Raw genomic sequence first — 18,523 nt, 5'->3', positions numbered from 1 at the left:
TTTCAGAGGTGCTGTTCAGCAGGAGTAAGAAGTCCTATGTGAGCCAGGCGGTGGTGGCACATGCCTTTAATCCCAGCACTCGGGAGGCAGAGCCAGGCGGAGCTCTGTGAGTTCGAGGCCAGCCTGGTCTACAGAGCGAGATCCAGGAAAGGCACAAAGCTACACAGAGAAACCCTGTCTCAAAGAAAAAAAAGAAGTCCTATGTGGTCACATGCGGTGGCTACGCCTGTAACCCTGGCACCCAACAGGCAGGGGCAGGCGGATCTCTGTGAGTTCAAGGCCGGCCTAGTCTACATGGGGGAATTTCAGGCGAGCCAGGGCTCTATCGTGAGACCCTGTAATGAAGAGTTGCCATTCACTCTCTAAGACGGGTTTGTCCCGCCTGGTTTTTCTTTTGAGACTGTGCAGCCCTGGCTGTCCTGGAACTTGCTGTGTAGACCAGGCTGGTCTGAACTCACAGAGATACATAGTGAGGCCCTGCCTCTCACCAAGGAGACCCTCCTCAGAGTGACCTTCAAGTTGTCACAGGTGGTTGGTGCAGATACAAAGGCCAATGAACTCATTCTCATATCTAGTCTTGTGTCTATTTTTATCAAAACATTAACATTAGGACCTGAGGTGGTTCAGCCTGCTGTCGAACCAGGTTACCTAACTTCCACACCTAGAACCCACTTTCTGGAAGAAGTTAAGAGTCCCCTAAGATGTCATATGACCTCCCCATGCACACATGCACCCCCCCCAACAATCCGTCCATCTATCAATCAATAAATGTTAAAAATGAAAATATTGGGGGCTGGAGAGATGGCTCAGTGGTTAAGAGCATTGGCTGTTCTTCCAGAAGACCCAGGTCCAATTCCCAGCACCCACATGGCAGCTCACAACTGTCTGTAACTCCAGTTCCAAGGGACCCGACACCCTCAAACAGACATTCATGCAGGCAAAACATAGTGCCATAAGAATAAATAAATAAATATTGTCAGTGTATTTGAAGGGATTTTCTTATTAAACTTCTTATTACATTTGTGTCTTTGTGTGTGCACACACATGCTTGTGCTGACATACCATGGTGCACATGTAGAGGTCAACGGACAACTGTCAGGAGATGAATCTTTTCCCACCACCTGGGGCTTGGGGATTGAACTTAGGATGTCACACTTTGCAGCAAATGCCTTTTAACTGCTGAGCCATCTTGTTGGCCCAAAGGAGTCCCTTTTGTAAGGAAAATGTATTTTAGACCTTTCATGGTGTCTAATTATTTTCATTTCCCCTTGTACTTTTTAAGCCCCTCATTCAGTAGCATCTGGGCGTGAGGTCAGAGGTCTCGTGCTATCTGTTAATTTGCCTGCCTTCCTCTGTAGTCTTCCTTCTTCCACCAACACGGGTGTGCCACCAATGACACCAACGCCAAGTACAACAGCCGTGCGGCTCAGCTTTACAGGGAGAAAGTCAAGTCTCTGGCCACGCAGGCCACCCGGAAGCATGGAACTGACGTGAGTCCCTTCAATGGAGTTCATTCCATAAAAAGTGTCTTCAGTCCCAAGTGGTAAAACTGTGTCTGAGGTCTCCTGTGGAGAGCCAGGGTATGGTGGACCCTCGTTATTGGAAGGACTCTGCTCTGTTCATCCACAGGTCATTCTTCAGTGACAGGGTCCAAAGGGCCAGGAGATGAGAGGCTAAAGAAGATAGGAAGCTGGGCTCAGGAGGTCTTGCACAAGCTGATGGCTCATATAAGCGAGTTTATTAAGAAGTACAGGGTCGGGGCTGGAGAGATGGCTCAGAGGTTAAGAGCACTGGCTGTTCTTCCTAGAGGTCCTGAGTTTAATTCCCAGCAACCACATGGTAGCTCACAGCCTCTATAATGAGATCTGGCACCCTCTTCTGGCATACAGGCAAACATGCAGGCAGAACACTGTATATATAATAAATCTAATTAAAATGAATCTTAAAAAAAAAAAAAAAACCCAAAACAAGCCGGGTGGTGTTGGTGCATCCCTATAATCCCAGCACTCAGGAGGCAGAGGCAGGTTGATCTCTGTGAGTTCAAGGTCAGCCTGGTCTACAAATCGAGTTCCAGGACAGCCTCCAAAGGCTACAGAGAAACCCTGCCTCGAAAAACCACAAAAAACAAACAAACGAAGAAGAAGAAGAAGAAGAAGAAGAAGAAGAAGAAGAAGAAGAAGAAGAAGAAGAAGAAGAAGAAGAAGAGCATCTTACATACAGTTTGCAAGGGGAAATTCGAGAGGATCAGCAGGACACTATCATGTAATGGTCCAAAGTCAGCAGGAAGCTAATTAAGCAGTGTCATGCAAAGGGAACACAGTATCTCAAGTGTGTCACAGATAGAGCACACAGCAGCCTTGGGACTGATAACCACAGCCCTTTAGAGGACAAGAGTTGAGTCCTCAGGTTAAAGTCACAGTTCCCCCAAGGCCCTGGCCCCATGCTGTTCTGGCTCTGTCAGTAATGCAGACAAGGAGCCACATTCCTTCTCCAGATCAGCCCAGCTCTCAGCACACGGGTACACATGGGCACCCAGGATCACTGCTGGAGACTTCAGGCTCCTTCCAGCCTCGGGGCACACAGGTCATGTTTCCATTAACTAGTCAATGCATTCCTTCGCTTAATGTATGTTTCCAGTTAAAGATTCCTCATTTTAATACTAGGTGTGCTGGCTTACACATATAATCTCAGCACTTAGGAGACAGAAGCAGGAGGAATCCAAGTTCAAGCCCAGTCAGGGCAGTGAGACCCCATCTCAGAAAACAAAAATAAACCAAAAGGGTGGCTCACACCTAGGATCCTAGTACTCAGAAGGAAGAGGCAGGAGGATCACTTTAATTATGAGGCCTGTCTGGTCTACATAGTAAGTTCTAGTCCAGTCAGGGTCATAGAAATGAAAATCAGTCAATCATAAATAAAAGGATAACCTCATTTAATGGGCTTAAACTCAGTGACAGAGTGCTTGTTGCCTAGTATGTGAGAGACCCTGGGCTTCAGCTTCGTGCTTAAAAAGAGTTAATTCATTAATTGCCAACTTTGATATATATTGGTGACGTGTGAGCATTGACTGCACCCATAGTGGCCATAGCTTAGGGCTGATGAGGGATTCTTGGGAAGGCACATCACAGCCCTTGGGAGCCTGGGAGCCCGAGAGAGCTGCTCAGCCCTACCCTTGGGGCCATGTTTAACATGGAAACCATTAGTAGAATAAAAAGCATGGCAGAGAGGAGGGCATCCCCTGAGGGAGCACAGGAAAGGCATTTACTTGCGAGTCTAAGGACTCAAGCACAGGGCAGTATGCCTGCTTCAACTTCGGCCAGGAACATGCTTTTCCCACAGCTCATCTTTGCTGCGTGTCTGGAGATGGATTGAAGACATCAGGAGTGTTGAGGTCGCCAGCAGCTTCAGTGAGGATGGAAATTCTGGGTGTGGAATCCAGGCTGGGCCTGGTCACTGTGGTTTAGAGCCTGTACTTACATCTAAAAGGGTTTCAGGAGCCGGGGTTCCTAACCTCCTCAGGGTGTGGAACTTGTTGGAGTGACAGCTTTTTCCACAGTGTGCTCAGGGCCCTGTATGGACACTCCGGTGTTGTGGGTGAGGGACTAGATAGACACAGTGTTGGCTGCAAACTCCAGAGGGGAGAGGAGAGCTGAGCTAAACTCCCTACTAAGCTCTGCTTTGTTTTTCCTTCCAGCTGTGGCTTGACAGCTGTGCAGCTCCACCTGTGTCCCCTCCCCCAAAGGAGGAGGATTTTTTTGCTGCTCACGTCTCTCAGGAGGTAAGTTTGCTGCTTTGTTCTCAAGGTTTATTTTAGATCATGTGTATATGTATGGGAGTATGTGCATGTGAGTGCAGTGCCCATGGAGTTCAGAAGAGGGCATCAAACTCCTGGAGCTGGAGTTACAGGGAGTTGTGAGCTGCCCCAATGGGTACTGGGATTGAGAGCATCGTAAACTCTTAACCACTGAGCAGTCTCTCTGGCCATGCTTTACATAATTTTGAAATGTACTTATTCTGAAAGTCATAGCAAGCATGCTTTTGAGACGTTTCAGTAAGAGACAGGCTGCCTGATGAGTTTCCTGTGCTGTTCTCCATTCATGACTTCTGGCTTAGGGTCTAACCTGGGGCCCAGAAGTACACCCTTTCATAGTTCATAGGGGAGGGATGCATGTCCAGGAGAGCAAGGGCCCTTGTCCTGTATCAGAGAGTCTGGAAGTGGCATCCACATCACTGCTCCTGTCTTGCTGGCTGGAATGTGGTCACCTCTGTACCAAGCTCTGGGGAAACTGGGTGCGCCTTCTTATCCAGCTCAGGGCTTGGTGGCTGAAGAATAAAGACAGTTGTCATGGGGGTAAATCTGAGTGCCCTGATTTCATGGGGCACATACCATATTTGTCCAGGCTTGCTGTGAGAATTAAATGGCACAAGTAGAAACAGCTAGAGCCAGCGTAGCAGTGTTCAGAGGTGGCGTGCGTAGCTCCCAGCAACAGTGACAACCGTCCACAGTGCCTCACTGGCCTCTTCTCAAGTCAGTTTGCTAAGGAAGGTAGAGCCTGTGAAACCCCAAACCCTGACAGGTCCTGGGAAGCATACCTGCAGACCTCTGGCTTGGAGCCCCATGTTCTGGATTCTCCCTGGTCTTCCCAATCCCTTTGAGGAGGGGCTGGTACTTGCTTAGTTTTAAAATTATGTGTTCATACCTGTCATGGTGACACATACCTAAGATGATGAAGAGAGATTTATGGTGATGTGGGTTTGGAGGGTACAGTCTGGGGTAGCTGGTCCTGTAGCTCCCGGGCCTGCTCAACATTAGGACACTGGTGGTGAGCATACAGAGAAGCAAGATTGCTCACCTTAGGAGGTGGAGCTTTGCTGGAGGGTGTCACTCAGGTGGGCCTTGAGTTCTTATAACCTCACCCCACTTTCTGGCCTCTCTCTGCTTCCTGACGGTCAGGCTGGCCTCGTTTCCTGCTGGGAAAATTTTTTTCACCATTATGGACTCTTTCTGAAACCCTGAGCCAAAATTAACTTTCTTCCTTCTGTTGCTTTTGGCCAGAGGGACTGGGGTCCCTTTTTTTCCCTTTAAGGGCCCTAAGATACCCCTTTAGAACCTACCTGCTGCAGGCTGGAGACCAAGTGAGTGACACTTAAGCTTCTGGAGGACATTTAAAAGCCAAAGCAAGGTGCAAGTACTATCCGTATGTGGTCCTGCACTGCCAAGGCTGAGACGGCCCACCGCTGCAAGTTCGAGGTCCGCTTTCACTGTACAGTGAGTTCCAGAGCAGCCTGGGCCATAGTGTGAGGCTCTGTCTTGAGAATCAAAATTTAAAAAGCAAGCAAGCAAGCAAGCAACAACAACAAAACCCACTGGGGAAATGGCTCAGTAGGTAAAGCACTTCCTGTGCATGAGGGCTGGAGTTCAGATACAGGAATGGTGTAAAAGCTGCTCAGGTGTGGCAGCCTTCCTGTAATCCCAGTGCTCAGGAGTCAGAGGTGGGATCCCTGAAGCAAGCTGCCTGTCTAGACTGGTTGAGTCAGCAAGCTCCAGGCTCAGCAAGAAACACTGTCCCGGTAAATAAAGGGAGAGGGAGCAAGGAAGACATCCAGTGTCATCCTCCAGCCTCTGCACACACCTGCACTCACACACCTGTAAACGTGTATGCACACTATACTACACACACACACGATAAATCTTGATTTTTTTTTCTTTTTTGCTATCATCATATGTATATGTTGTTATTGACAACATAATAAGTAGTTACCAGAAGCTGGGGATGGGGGGCACAGATATGTAATCCAGCATTCAGGAGGCTAGGGGGAGGATCGAGAGTGAGTTTGAGGCCAACAGGAGCTGCAGAGTGAGTTGAGGCCAGCCTGGGTGGTGGGTGAATGTTGCTGTTGTTTAACATAGCACTAGATACAGAATAGACTCTGAATATCTATGACTAGTAGCTGAGAGATGGAATCAGTAAAAAGATAGGCTGGGAAGAGAGAGCCAGGAGCAGTGCGGTGTGTCTCGGGTTGGGTAGTCCAAGATGAACTCCTGTATCTGTGTCATCTCTGTAGCGTGTGTCTGCGCATGTGCAGATGGAGATGGATAGATGTGCAGATGGAGACTGGGTAGATGTGCAGATGGAGACTGGACAGATGTGCAGATGGAGACTGGACAGATGTGCAGACAGAGACTGGATATATGTGCAGATGGAGATGGATAGATGTGCAGACGGAGACTGGACAGATGTGCAGATGGAGACTCTGGATAGATGTGCAGATGGAGACTGGACAGATGTGCAGACAGAGACTGGACAGATGTGCAGATGGAGACTGGGTAGATGTGCAGATGGAGACTGGACAGATGTGCAGATGGAGACTGGATAGATGTGTAGATGGAGACTGGACAGATGTGCAGACGGAGACTCTGGATAGCTGTGCAGATGGAGATGGATAGATGTACAGACGGAGACTGGACAGATGTGCAGATGGAGATGGATAGATGTGCAGACAGAGACTGGATATATGTGCAGATGGAGATGGATAGATGTGCAGACGGAGACTGGACAGATGTGCAGATGGAGACTCTGGATAGATGTGCAGATGGAGACTGGACAGATGTGCAGACAGAGAACTGGGACAGCATGTGCAGATGGAGACTGGGTAGATGTGCAGATGGAGACTGGGTAGATGGCAGATGGAGACTTGGACAGATGTGTAGATGGAGACTGGACAGATGTGCAGACGGAGACTCTGGATAGCTGTGCAGATGGAGATGGATAGATGTACAGATGGAGACTGGACAGATGTGCAGATGGAGATGGATAGATGTGCAGATGGAGACTGGACAGATGTGCAGACAGAGACTGGACAGATGTGCAGACAGAGACTGGACAGATGTGCAGACGGAGACTCTGGATAGATGTGCAGATGGAGATGGATAGCTGTGCAGATGGAGACTGGACAGATGTGCAGACAGAGACTGGACAGATGTGTAGATGGAGACTGGATAGATGTGCAGATGGAGATGGATAGATGTGCAGACGGAGACTGGACAGATGTGCAGACAGAGACTGGATAGATGTGCAGATGGAGACTGGACAGATGTGCAGACGGAGACTCTGGATAGATGTGCAGATGGAGATGGATAGCTGTGCAGATGGAGACTGGACAGATGTGCAGACAGAGACTGGACAGATGTGTAGATGGAGACTGGATAGATGTGCAGATGGAGACTGGACAGATGTGCAGATGGAGACTGGACAGATGTGTAGATGGAGACTGGATAGATGTGCACATGGAGACTGGACAGATGTGCAGACGGAGACTCTGGATAGCTGTGCAGATGGAGATGGATAGATGTACAGATGGAGACTGGACAGATGTGCAGATGGAGATGGATAGATGTGCAGATGGAGACTGGACAGATGTGCAGATGGACAGGACTGGACAGATGTGCAGACAGAGACTGGACAGATGTGCAGATGGAGACTGGATAGATGTGCAGAGAGATGGATAGCTGTGCAGATGGAGACTGGACAGATGTGCAGACAGAGACTGGCAGATGTGTAGATGGAGACTGGACAGATGTGCAGATGGAGATGGATAGATGTGCAGATGGAGACTGGACAGATGTGCAGACAGAGACTGGACAGATGTGCAGACAGAGACTGGACAGATGTGCAGACGGAGACTCTGGATAGATGTGCAGATGGAGATGGATAGCTGTGCAGATGGAGACTGGACAGATGTGCAGACAGAGACTGGACAGATGTGTAGATGGAGACTGGATAGATGTGCAGATGGAGATGGATAGATGTGCAGACGGAGACTGGACAGATGTGCAGACAGAGACTGGATAGATGTGCAGATGGAGACTGGACAGATGTGCAGATGGAGACTCTGGATAGATGTGCAGATGGAGACTGGACAGATGTGCAGACAGAGACTGGACAGATGTGTAGATGGAGACTGGATAGATGTGCAGATAGAGACTGGACAGATGTGCAGATGGAGACTGGACAGATGTGCAGACGGAGACTAGATAAATGTGCACACGTGTCACTTAGCTTACCCCACACACAAAGAATGTCTAGAGACAGTGACAACCTAGCTCAGCAAACACCCTCAGCATCTGACCTTGGTTTCTAAAGACTTCTTTATATGTATGTGTGAGTGTCTGCATGTATATGTGTGCAGCATGTATGTGCCTGGTGCCTGCAGAAGTCAGAAGAGGACGTCAGATCCCTTGGAGCTGGAGTTCCAGGTAGTTGTAAGCAGCCTGATGTGTGTGCTGAGAACTGAACCTGAGTCCTCTACAGGAGCAGCCAGTGTTGTTAACCACTCTCCAGCCCCTCAGATCCTGCTTTCTAATTTCATTTTCTAGCAGAGGAGCCAGGGCTACCTTTAGAAAATGGCCACTGAGGCTTCTGAGCCAGATGTGCAGACCATCTTGTAGAGCTAGAGCTAGAAAGTGAGGTGCTCTGGGGAGAACAGATGGGGCTTTGTCTGAAGGACTCATAGGCAGGCTGAAAGAGCCCCTGGTGGTCAAAGCTGGGGCTGTCCGAACCACAAAATCAGTGTTGTTACCACCCTAAGAATACCTGTCACCAAGAGTCCATGTGACTTCAGTGAGTACAGCGTGGGTGGGGGAGGCCCAGGCCTTCCTCTGGAATTCTAAGCTGTGTGTGGAATCTTCAGGACATGGAGCTCTGCTGGCCTTTCCTCAAGGGCAGGTAGGGCTGGGAGACACCTGCCGAGACTGGAGAAAGAAACCGGCCCACATCACCTCACCAACTCAGTGTTGAGTCGTGTTGACGCAGGCAAGGAGAAAACCAAGCTACAAAGAAGCACTAGACAGCATCCTTCCAAAGCTTCCAGGCCAGCAGAAATGGTCACAAGCTGCAGAGGCTTGAGAGCCCATTGTTGGGTCCCTGAGCGGCCCCAAGGGAAATTGTCATGGATGCAGTGCCCCTGCAGAGCCTGCCATGACTGATGATGTCCTGCTTTGACAGGTGTGCAGAGGAGCCTGGGTACATAGAATGTGTTGTGTGATCTGGATCAATTTTGCATAAATCTGAAATCATTCCACTTGGGTGTGGTGGCACACACCTTTGATCCCAGCACCCATGAATCGAAGACTGACAGATCTCTGTGAGTTTGAGGCCAGCCAGGGCTACATAATGAGACCCTGTCTCACAAAAACAAAAATTCCAAAATTTACACCCTAGAAGGGAAGAGGCTAGGAATGTAGCTCAGTTGGTAGAGTGCTTGCCAGAGCACACACAAAGCCCTGGGTTCTATCCCGACCTCATAAATAGGTGCTGCCTTGCACATCTGTAATCCCAGCACTGGAAGGTGAAAGGAGAAACATCAGAAGTTTAGGATCATCTTCTGCCACAGTACCAAGTTCTAGGCCAGTCTGGAACTCATGAGATTCTGTAAAAAAAAAAAAAAAATGGTGGGTAAAGTGAGACATTTGAACGTGAGTCATGGCTGTGTCTAGCCACTAGCACATGCGCAGAAGGGGCTCCCGCACTGCTGCCCCCCATGTGGTTTGCTGTTAGTGATGAGTCCTTTGCTTTCCTGCTAATGACTTCTCTTACCCCGTGCAGGTCACTGGTACCATGCAGGCATCGGCACAGCCAGAACCAGCTGCTGTAACACCGTGGGCCGTGGAAACCACTCCAGAAAAAGATGAAGGTGGGGTTCATGAAGTCAACAGAGAATGCTGTTCTGTGGTCTAGTGGCCAAGATGAAACTACTAAAGTTAAAATAGAAACCCTTTTGTGTTAGCTGATGGACTCAAAAGACATTCTAGAAGGTTCCCACCAAGATGTTAACTACAGAACAGGATAACTGGATGATTAGTTTTTGCTTAGATACAGTATTGAAGTGTGGACTTTTAAAGTAGAAAACAAGATTCCAGGGTTCTTTTTTTAAATTTAGTTTAAAGAAATTTTAAGGCAAGGTCTCACTTTGTCGTCCTGACTGTCCTGAGACCAGGCTGGCCTCAAATTCTCAGCTATCCATTTGTCTCTGCCTCTGGAGTGCTGTGATTAAAAGTATGTGCCACCGTGCCTGGCTAAGATTTCAGTTTTAAAACTGTTAATAAGTATTTCACAGTTAATAAGTCATACATACTTGGTGACTATATTGTAGAACTTTATTTATTTGATGGTGTTTTGAGGTAGTCTCATGTAGCCTAGGCTATCTGAAAATCCACTAGGTCACTGAGGATCACTGAACTCCTGATCCTCCTGCCTCTACCTCTTGAGTGCTGGGATCACAGGTGTGCTCCACCATACCTGGTTGTGTTCTTACTGTAAATATGATGTCAATCACTTACGCATTAGAAATGACCTAGGAGTCCTGTGTTCTAAAACTGATCATCTTTCATCGTCCCAAATGTTGCAGTAAATTGACAATAAAATGTACTCTGGTAGTCAAGCAGAGAACTTGAGGTGTGGGACCCAGGAAAGATGTGCTGGCTTGTGGGGGCTCAGCACCAGCGTTTGGGTTGGGGTGCAATAAGGCGATTTGGAAAAGGATTCTGCTTCAAGGATTAAAGTTGGTACTGTCTGTCATAGGTAGGGTGGTAGGAGAGAACAATTCCAGAAGCCCGTGAGTCATGGCTCTAAGATAACCCCAGCATGGCTACTTTTCATCTATTTATGGTTTACAACCTATGCATTTCTTTTTCTTTTCTTTTTCCTTTTTGGTTTTTTGTTTGTTTGTTTGTTTGTTTGTTTTTGAGACAAGATTTCTCTGTGTAACAACCCTGGCTATCCTGGAACTCACTTTGTAGATCAAGCTGGCCTCGAACTCACAGAGATCCCCCTGCCTCTGCCTCCCGAGTGCTGGGATTAAAGATGTGCTCCACCACTGTCGGGCTACGTGGATTTCTTTTTTGTGTCCTGTGGTTGAGAAGCCTTAGAGAAAGATGGGAATCCAGCCTGGCATCCTCCCCCATTCCTGCCCTTCCTTCTCTCCTGCGGATGCAGCTCCAGCTGCAGCCATCGGCCACGCCCAGCACACTGCCTTCTGTACTTTGTCTCCCTGTTAGCACATACACCCTGGTCTAGAGATTGCTGTGTCCCCTTGGGTTGCATGTGACATGTGTCCAGTGAGAGAGAGCTGTATAGGACATGTACCGTGTGTAGTACAGGTAACTCAGTGCCTTGCACACACTAAGAGGCAAAGTCAGGAAGGTCAGGGTTCAGTGTCATCCTTGGCTACCAAGGGAGTTCAAGGCCAACCTGAGCTATATGAAACCCTGTCCAAAAAAATTACAAAGTAGCTGGATGGTGGTGGCGCACGCCTGTAATCCCAGCACTCGGGAGGCAGAGGCAGGTGGATCTCTGTGAGTTCGAGGCCAGCCTGGTCTACAAAGCGAGTTCCAGGACAGCCTCCAAAGCTACAGAGAAACCCTGTCTTGAAAAAACAAAACAAAACAAAGTAAATAAATAAATAAAATAAAATAAAAAATTTTAAAAAATTACAAAGTAGAATTCTAAATGGTAGCAGTTGAAAAGATCATTAAATTTCATTTTTTGCTTTAAACATGCATTTGCATTTTAATGGATTTTTCTTGTCTTTTTTTTTTTTTTAAGACAGGGACCTGAGTAGCCCAGGTTACCTCACACTTGCTGTGTAGCTGAGGATGACTTTGAACTTCTGATTGTTCTGCCTCCGCCTCCTGCGTGCTGGGAGCACAGGAGGATGCCCAGCTGGTCCAGCAGTTTTCAGTCACATTGTTTGTGACAGGGAGCAGGTTGTAGGGAGACTGGTAATGGATCCAGGGGTCTAGTTGGATAGGGAATGACTGTCATGCTTTACAGCCCCTTAACTACAGCTGTTCACATTGTCCTATAGTAGAGAGGTTTCACATGTGTCTACCACAGAGAGGTGGTAGTGTTTGGTATGATACATGACCACTACACACTGTACACATTGTTGAAATGTCACAGTGTGTCTCATAAATATTATTCTATGTCAACTGAAAAGAAAAAAATATTTTTTAAAAAAATGAAGGTCCACAAGGTGGCACACATCTTTAACTTCAGGCAGAGGCAGACGGATCTCTGTGAGTTCGAGGCCAGCCTGGTTTACATAGTGAAACCCTGTCTTTAAATGAAAATGGAAGGGGTGGGGATGTAGCTCAGTGGTAGAGCTTGGCCACGTGCACAGTAAAAAATAGAATGATGAACTAGATCCTAGAGCTGAAAAGCAAGGTGATTGACATACCCAGGTGCGAAACCCAGGCCTGAGCAACGTGAAATATCTCACACTCAAAGGCAAATTTGCCAGGTGTGTTTTCTGCTTTAACACGAGTGTTCTACATTTTCAGGTGGACCAGAGCAAGGGCCAAGTGTGGAAGGTCTGAATGCCCCAGGAAAGGCTGCAGTAGGTAATATGCTGAGGGCCCGGGGTCCATCTTTGAATTCTGTCAGCCTCAGTTGTAACATTGTGACTGAACCCGGAACTGAACTTTACCAGGCAAAGCTGCTATTCCATGCAGCCCTTGTGGCTGTGCACCTTGCAAAGGCTGGTTCACAAACATGCCCATGCTAGCGGAGCTCAGAGCCTGGACACCATCCTTCATCAGATACTCGGCATTTTCTCGGTGTTCTGAACTTCAAAGCAGTGTCTCATTTTCAAGGGATTATAATCTGATATTGATGTGTTTTACATTTGTATGTATTGGAAAGTAGCCACACTGATGGAAAAATAACTAAACCTTCTGGTCCTTTTCATCCTCCATCAAGCTCCTCAGGGGCAGGAACAGGCTCTAAGACAGATGCAGCAGGAGTTTAAAGCAGAGCAATGGAAAGAGAGAGTGTCTGTCCCGTGCTCCCCCCTCTCCCCCGAAATATCCTTTCACACTAGATGTCTATCACTAGTCTCTTCCTAGGGCCCGAGATTGCAGTCGGCTGCACCAGGGGATTTGCATGCTTTTCCCCCACCATAGAGGCGTGTGTGTGCGTGCGTGTGCGTGTGCGTGTGCGTGTGCGTGTGCGTGTGCGTGTGCGTGTGTGTGTGTGTGTGTGTGTGTGTGTGTGTGTGTGTGTGTTGGAGTGGAACCAGGCCTTCGTGTATACTAGGCAAGGGCTCTTAGCACCGAGCTGTACCCCCAGCCCAAGGCTTTATTCTCCCTGGGTCACCAAAACATAATTCTAAAACCAGAATATATAACTGTGTGTTGAAACTGAACCAGAAAAGCTGGGCAGTGGTGGTACACGCATTTAATCCCAGCACTCAGGAGGCAGAGGCAGGTGGATCCCTGTGAGTTCAAAGCTAGCCTGGTCTACAGAGTGAGTTCCAGGGTAGCCAGGTCTCCACAGAAAAACCCTGTCCCAAAACAAAACAAACAACAACAAAAACCTCAGAAGTGATATGTATTTTTGGGAAATTATAAATCACAGGATACTTCTGTGTCTCAGTGGCTGGGTGATAAGATCTGTGTATAAGTCAGTAGGAAAAGCCCAGCCCAAGCTTTAGTTACATCACAATGCTGGGCCATTTCCTGTTTTTCACTTTATTTTTATTTTTATTTTTTTTAGTATTTATATATTTAATTTTATGTGTATGGGTATTTGGCCTGCATGTATGTCTGTGCACTATATACATGCAGAAGCCTACGGAGGCCAGAAGAAGGGTCAGATCCTCTGGAACTGGAGTTACAGGTGGGTGTGAGCCACCATGTGGGTGCAGGATTTCAAACCCAGGTCCTCTGCAAGAGCAGCCAGTGCTATTAATCACTGAGCTATCTCTCCAACCTCCAGTTTCAAGACCAAGCAGCAGTGGTAATGGTGGTGGTGATGGAGGTAAAGATGATAGTAAGAATATGTTTTGGGTTTTTGTTTTTGTTTTTGTTTTCTTTTCTTTTCTTTTTTTTTTTTTTTTTTTTTTTTTTTTTTTTTTGTATGTGGAGCTGAGGATTGAACCCAGGGCCTTGTGCCTTGTGTTTGCTAGGCAAGCTCTCTACCACTGAGCTAAATCCCCAGCCCCTTGTTTTTTGTTTTTCAAAACAGAGATTCTCTGTGTGGCCCTGGCCATCCTAGAACTCGCTCTGTAGACCAGGCTGGCCTCGAACTCACAGAGATCCACCTGCCTCTGCCTCCCGAGTGCTGGGATTAAAAATGTGCACCACCACTGCCTGGCAAAAATGTGTTTTTATAACTTGGTGACAGAGCACTTACCTAGCATATATAAGGCCTTGTGTTCTAACCCTAGTAACAAAGCAATAAATGGAATAATAATAATAATAATAATAATAATAATAATAATAATAATAACAACACAGAGAAAGGAGCAGGGATGTGCTCAGGAATAGGATGTTTGCTTAGTACTCCTGCGGCCCTGGTTCACTCCCCAGCACCAAAACTTTAAATAAAAAGAAAACCAAAGACGGGCACAGTCACTGCCTAGTTGTCAGGGCACTGGAGTAGAGGAAAGGATCTTGACAGGAGTGGGCTCATTGCCTGAGGCCGTGACCTGGCAGGCTAGCCCAGCTCTGGGAGCTCCCTTGCCCCAGACAATGCAGTCCTCTCCTTAACCGGATGAGACTGCACAGAATGGACAAAGTCTGCCGGAGTTGGGGCCGGAGAGCCATGGTTTTTAATCACATAGGAGTGATCTGAAGGTTGAAGTTGGAGGGATGCCAGGCTCTCACTGTCATCCCTGGCAGCAGCATCTGGGAGCAAATGACAGAGGTGACCAAAACCCATCACAGAATGTTGCTGGAACCCAAGGCTGGACAGAGCTTAGATGGCACAGGGTGGGGCAGCGCTTCCAGGGGCCACAGTTAGCAAACAAGGCTCAAGGTAGCAACAGACGTCAGGAGGCCGAGAAGGCATGCAGGGAACAGGGGCTGGAGAGGTGATCGATCCAGTGGTGAGATCACTGGCTACTCTTGCAGAAGACCTGGGTTCAGTTCCCAGTCTGTCACCCTGGTCTCGGATGATCGGATGCCTTCTTCTGGCCCCTGTGAACACCAGGCACACAGATGGTACATGCACGCTATCACCCACACATAAAATGGAAAAAAGGAAGCACAGGAGCAGGCTGGCTTCTCTGCTGAGAAAGATAAAGGAACTCTCAGCTGCCTCTTGGAGAGTGAGTAAATGAGAAGGCACCTCAGAGCAAAGGCACCTTGGTCAGTGCCAGCTTGAAATGTGCAGCTGCTGTCGGGCTGGGGCCGTGGATCATCCTGGAGAGAGGCTCTGAGAACAAAACAAAACAGGCAACGTACAGTCTGTATCTGTGCAGACTGTTTATTTAAGGGTGTTGGATTTCTGTGTCAGGCATCAAGAGGTCACATGTTCTCACCTATTGAGAGAAGGACTTTTGGATTCTCAGGTGCTTTGGAACATAACCATATAATCTTTGAATGTCACAGCTCTTCAGGTCTGATAAGGAAGTTTGCTAAAAATGGTTCCCCCAAGAAAGGGGTCCAGGGACCTTGCAGATATGGGGGAGCAGGACAGTAATTGTTGAAGGGTTGACATCAAGCTATAGCACACAGAGAAAGGACCCCAAGACCAGGCCCCCTCTCACCTGGGTGACAGATGTGCTGTAGAGTTCTTGATGCATGTAATTCAATAGGAGAGTTTATTCCTTTTAAAATTATTTTTATTACATTTTATTTATCTGCGGAGTGAGGTACATGTTGTGGCATGTGTATGGAGATCAGAGGACAACTTGCAGGATCCTGGATTCAAACTCAGGTCATCAGACTTGGCAGCAAACACCTTTACTCACTGAACCATCTCACAGAAGGGTGTTTTTACATGCTTGTGGAAAAGTAGGTCCTGGGACAAGCTCAGACTCTGTTTCTCTAGTGTGGAACTCAGAGCTCTGAGTTGGGGTGGTGTACAGTCGTACCCTGACTCCATACTGATGAAGTGCTGGCAATGTGAGAACATGCCGAGACCCGAGTTTTCTAGAACGTAGACAAGGCATCTTATTTATAAGACACACTAGGCTAAGAAAATGATGTCTGATTTCTACCTGTCTGACTCTTTACTACTGATTTATTTTTGGCAGAAATTTCATCTATTATAAAAAAGAAACCAAATCAAGCAAAAAAAGGAGTGAGTATTATATTATGTAAAAAATACAGGAGCGGGCTCTATGCTTTCTTTTTAACTGGAATATACTCATTACACATGGATACTGGCTTTCATAAACCAGTATGGTGGTACATATCTTTAATCTCAACACTCAGGAGACAGAGGCAGGTGGATGCAGGGGCTACAGAGTGTGTTCCAGGCCAGCCAGGGCTACATAGTGAGACCCTGTCTTAAAAAAGAAAAGAAAGAAAGAAAAATTTTAAAAAACTATGTTGGGATCCTGTCTCACCCTAATTAGAGAGTATTCTCACTTATTTTGAGCCATAATATAATAAATGTGGCTTTTCTGTTCAATGAGTATTATACTTGGTATTTTGAGAACCTTGTTTTCTGTCTATGACCAAATGGAAAAACTTGTAGCTGAGGAGCCCTGAGAGTTCTCTCCTGCCAGTGATTCTGAGGGACATCTCTATCCTGTGAGGACCGGAGGGTGGTTTTATGAAGAAGTCTCCATTCTGCCAATGCCCTGCAGTGTTACCCCTGCAGGTGAGGGTTGGGGGGGGAGCACCCCACTTCCCCTGCTCCCCTCACTAGGAGGTCCTGGCCACTGCCTTGAATCCCATGAATCCTATGCACTTCCTTCAAAATGCCAGCCTCACTGAGGGGACTAAGGCAATGCTTGTCACAGGCCTGGCAGGCCAGGGATCTCAGAGTCTACAGCTGCAGTTACAGCTTTTAACTCTGGGTAGAATGAAATCTTACATATGTTCCAGCTTGGAGCCAAAAAAGGAAGCTTGGGAGCCCAGAAGCTGACAAACGCATCCTTCACAGAGATCGAAAAGCAAGCCCAGGCCGTGGATAAGAGGAAGGAGCAGGAAGGCCTGGCCAGCACCGCCCCCAAGGAGGAGTCCATGTGAGCTTCCTTTGTTTTCTTAACACTGTAGGGAGCGGGGTTGTCTGTATTTGACTTGGTGTGTTTTCCAAACACCTTGTATTTTGGGTGAGCGTGCTATGCAGGGTGTAGTTTCCTGAAAGTTTGTGTCACACGGGCATGTGGATTAGAAGGGACAGGACCAGTGGCTCTGGGGAGCAGCAGAGGGCCCTAGAGAGCCATGGGCAGGAAGGGCAGATGCGGCACAGTGTCAGGGAGATGCCACCTCTTATCCAGGAAGGCAACAGAAAAGACAGGCTAGAGCAGAGGTTCTCAGCCTGTGGGTCTTGAACCCTTGGGCGTCAAACCACCCTTTCACAGGGGTCGCCTAAGACTACCAGAAAACACAGATGTTTACACTATGATTCATAATGGCAGGAAGATTACAGTTATGATGTAGCAATGAAAATAATTTTATGGTTGGGGGGTCACCACAACATGAGGAACCATATTAAAAGGCTGCAGTGTTAGGAAGGTTGAGAACCTCTGGGCCAGTGGCACAGGACCCACTTTGCATGCATGAGGGTCTGCAGTCTTTGCCTAGCACAGGAAGACTGTCAGGAGGTAGGACACAGCCGTTGTAGGGTTGTTGGTAGCAATGGGAAGGCAACTGAGGCTTGGGCTGTAGCTCAGTTGTAGAGCACTTGCCTACAGTATATGAGAGCGTTCACATGGCATGCGTCCTCATAGCCGAGTAGAAGGAACCCGGATGTGTCTCACAGGGATGTGGTGTGTTCTCACAGTGCGATTTGATTGAGCTGAGAAAAGAATGAATACACAGATGTACATTGAAAGTTTAAGCAAAGAAAGAAGCCACACGCACAACTAACTACACAGAGTGTGGTTCTCCCCACAGCACATGTCCAACAAGCAGATCACAGTTAAGAGGCCGAGGAGGGAGAGCACGTGCCACCAGGGCAGAGGGAAAGGCAGCAGGACCCTATGTGTGTATGCACACACACAGAGTCACCACACATGTGGAGGTCAGAGGACAACATGGCAGGAGTAGGTTCTCTGGTTCTACCATGTGGGGTCCAGGGATCAACTCAGGCTGTCACACCAGGCAATCCCTTCCCCCACTCGCCGGGGGACTATGTGGACCATCTTCTGTGGTGCTTGTTTCTGTGTGGACTGTCTCCTGTGGAGTTTCATTTATTTGTAGACTGTCTTCTGAAGAGTCCTGTTTCTGTGCAGTCTTGTTTTTGTGTGGACCATCTTCTGTGGTACATGTTTCTGTGTGGACTGTCTCCTGTGATGTCTTGTTTTTTGTGTGGACTATCTTCTGTGGTGCTGGTTTCTTTGTGGACTGTCTCCTGGGATGTTTTGTTTCCATGTGGATTGTGTCCTGTGGTGTTTTGTCTCTGTGTGAAGTGTCTTCTGTGGAATCTTGTTTCTGTGTGGACCATCTTCTGTGGTGCTTGTTTCTGTGTGAACTGTCTCCTGTGATGTCTTATTTCTGTGTGGACTGTCTTCTGTGATGTATTGTTTTTGTGTGGACCATCTTCTGTGATACTTGCTTTCTGTGTGG

General features: G+C 47.7%; 1 protein-coding gene across 1 annotated transcript in view; it reads left to right on the top strand.

Moving 5' to 3' along the window:
• Positions 1-18,523, top strand: part of Arfgap3 (ADP ribosylation factor GTPase activating protein 3) — a 52,477-nt gene that overhangs the window by 13,594 nt on the left and 20,360 nt on the right. The window contains exons 4-9 of the mRNA XM_036208799.1: positions 1,359-1,490; positions 3,695-3,778; positions 9,606-9,693; positions 12,341-12,400; positions 16,039-16,085; positions 16,838-16,977. Coding sequence (XP_036064692.1) covers positions 1,359-1,490; positions 3,695-3,778; positions 9,606-9,693; positions 12,341-12,400; positions 16,039-16,085; positions 16,838-16,977 — 551 coding nt within the window. The remainder of the gene's footprint in view (positions 1-1,358; positions 1,491-3,694; positions 3,779-9,605; positions 9,694-12,340; positions 12,401-16,038; positions 16,086-16,837; positions 16,978-18,523) is intronic.

The sequence above is a fragment of the Onychomys torridus genome, chromosome 16, assembly GCF_903995425.1.
Source record: "Onychomys torridus chromosome 16, mOncTor1.1, whole genome shotgun sequence".
In the NCBI taxonomy this organism is placed as follows: domain Eukaryota; kingdom Metazoa; phylum Chordata; class Mammalia; order Rodentia; family Cricetidae; genus Onychomys; species Onychomys torridus.
This window is presented reverse-complemented; position numbering and strand designations above follow the sequence as displayed.